The sequence below is a fragment of the Lottia gigantea genome, assembly GCF_000327385.1.
Source record: "Lottia gigantea unplaced genomic scaffold LOTGIsca_33, whole genome shotgun sequence".
Classification (NCBI taxonomy): domain Eukaryota; kingdom Metazoa; phylum Mollusca; class Gastropoda; family Lottiidae; genus Lottia; species Lottia gigantea.
This window is the reverse complement of record NW_008709110.1, coordinates 1,192,599-1,195,358: the sequence shown is the minus strand read 5'-3', so window position 1 is coordinate 1,195,358 and position 2,760 is coordinate 1,192,599. Positions and strand designations below refer to the sequence as shown.

The 2,760-nt window shown below is 26.5% G+C and overlaps 1 protein-coding gene across 1 annotated transcript; it reads left to right on the top strand.

Annotated features, from left to right (window-relative positions):
- Nucleotides 1-477: 477 nt before the first annotated feature.
- LOTGIDRAFT_120273 (hypothetical protein) lies at nt 478-1,246 on the top strand (the record flags this gene model as incomplete). The annotated part of the gene is made up of 3 exons (XM_009058243.1): nt 478-531; nt 560-613; nt 1,175-1,246. Coding segments are annotated over 3 exons (180 nt in total), but the record flags the coding sequence as incomplete, so codon positions are not given.
- Nucleotides 1,247-2,760: the final 1,514 nt, after the last annotated feature.

Here is a 2,760-nt window from a genome sequence, read left to right as displayed (position 1 = left end):
CTATAGCTAGAAATATATAGATATTATTTCACTGTTATTATCTATAGCTAGAAATATATAGATATTATTTCACTGTTATTATCTATAGCTAGAAATATATAGATATTATTTCACTGTCATTATCTATAGCTAGAAATATATAGATAATATTTCACTGTTATTATCTAGAGCTAGAAATATATAGATATTATTTCACTGTCATTATCTATAGCTAGAAATATATAGATACTATTTCACTGTTATTATCTATAGCTAGAAATATATAGATATTATTTCACTGTTATTATCTATAGCTAGAAATATATAGATATTATTTCACTGTCATTATCTACAATCTATCTGCAGCTAAAATATTTAGATGTTATTCTGCTGTCATTGTCTACAGCTAGAAATATATACATTTAGATATTAAATCGCTATAGCTAAAAATATATAGATATTATTTCACTGTTATTATCTATAGCTAGAAATATATAGATATTATTTCACTGTTATTATCTAGAGCTAGAAATATATAGATACTATTTCACTGTCATTATCTATAGCTAGAAATATATAGATATTATTTCACTGTTATTATCTACAGCTAGAAATATATAGATATTATTTCACTGTTATTATCTATAGCTAGAAATATATAGATATTATTTCACTGTTATTATCTATAGCTAGAAATATATAGATATTATTTCACTGTTATTATCTATAGCTAGAAATATATAGATATTATTTCACTGTTATTATCTATAGCTAGAAATATATAGATACTATTTCACTGTTATTATCTATAGCTAGAAATATATAGATATTATTTCACTGTTATTATCTATAGCTAGAAATATATAGATGCTATTTCACTGTAATTATCTACAGCTAGAAATATATAGATATTATTTCACTGTTATTATCTATAGCTAGAAATATATAGATATTATTTCACTGTTATTATCTATAGCTAGAAATATATAGATATTATTTCACTATTATTATCTATAGCTAGAAATATATAGATATTATTTCACTGTTATTATCTATAGCTAGAAATATATAGATATTATTTCACTGTTATTATCTATAGCTAGAAATATATAGATATTATTTCACTGTTATTATCTATAGCTAGAAATATATAGATATTATTTCACTGTTATTATCTATAGCTAGAAATATATAGATATTATTTCACTGTTATTATCTACAGCTAGAAATATATAGATATTATTTCACTGTTATTATCTATAGCTAGAAATATATAGATATCATTTCACTGTCATTATCTATAGCTAGAAATACATGTATGTAGATATTATTTCATTGCCGTTATCAATATAATATACCTCATAATGTACTATGAGAAATATTATCTGTATATTTATAGCTGTAGATAATGTTAATGAAATGAAAATAAATTACAGCAACATGGAATATGCTCAAGAATAAGATCAAGGACTTACCATGTATATACTGGCTACCATTTGAAACAACCATTCCTGGATCTATAAGATGCCCGATTTTCGACATTTTCCAAGACAGGTTTGATTGAAGAGAAGGTTTTATACTGTATGATAAGGATTCTGGTAATCTGGTAGATCTTTTATTAAACCATTGTACAATTATATCTACACCTGTTTTATATTATGAATTCATAATATTATTATACAATAATATGGAATTCGACAGTGGCATTTATGAAGAACCATGCGGTAGATTTTATTTTAGATTAAATATCCATGCACTGTTATCAAAGATAGGTACAAATTGAAAGGTAGGTGTAATTTGGCTATTTGAAATCAAAATCGATATCGTTTAAAAACAACTTCCCTTATAAGGCAAACTATTCATTGATTCCGGTGATCCGGAACTATATTACCTCCAGGATATCCATCTACATCTGGATCTATTCCACGTGTTGTATATTGTATCAGGATTTCTTCCGGTGCTCCATACAATGTAGTTGCCGTTTTATCATTTAATGCCAGCTTTAAAAGGAAATCACACTTCCGCCGTGGCACTATTATAGAATAAAGAATGTTAATGAAACGGAGTTTAATTTAAGAATCTATATTCATTAAGGCTAATGTTTCAATATAAGCATAATTTAACTGCTCTCGGCGTTTGTAATTGATCAAATAAAATGACTTTCTAAAACTTACTGATATTTTTATAAAGTGTAACAAGTTTCACAGGCCAAACTTGAGATTTGGCATCAAAATTTTCTGTTAAGTTTTGTTTATAGAATCCTGGATTTCCGGAGTATGCATATTGGTCATCCATAGCTTGAAAATCTGTATTATTATAGGTGTTGTATAAAAACTCGCCAATTGGATTTTCATTACTTGCCCATTCGATCTTAATTTATAAAAAAAAGAATATGGATACTAATAGGTAATATCTTATGTTCCCAGAAATACACGTGTGCTCGTTCAACTGTAGACAGATCAGAATGTACCTTTAGATGCTGCTCTGGTTATTATTTCTTACAACGTAAGATTTTCCCGCAAAGAAATGGCCATAAAAGAAAAAGTCGTCGAATTTTTTATGCCAATTTCAAATACATAAATATTTTAAGCCAACATTTATATGCACATAACCTATATTCGTGCATATAAGGATTCAACACCCAATTTCTTCAAAAACGATTTTTTTTATGTTTAAGAGGTTTCTTCAGATATTCTATAAAATAATTAAAATTGGTTGGTTTCGACTTTCTCTATGAATCCCTCATCCTAACCCATTTTTATGAGTAACCAACTCGACAAC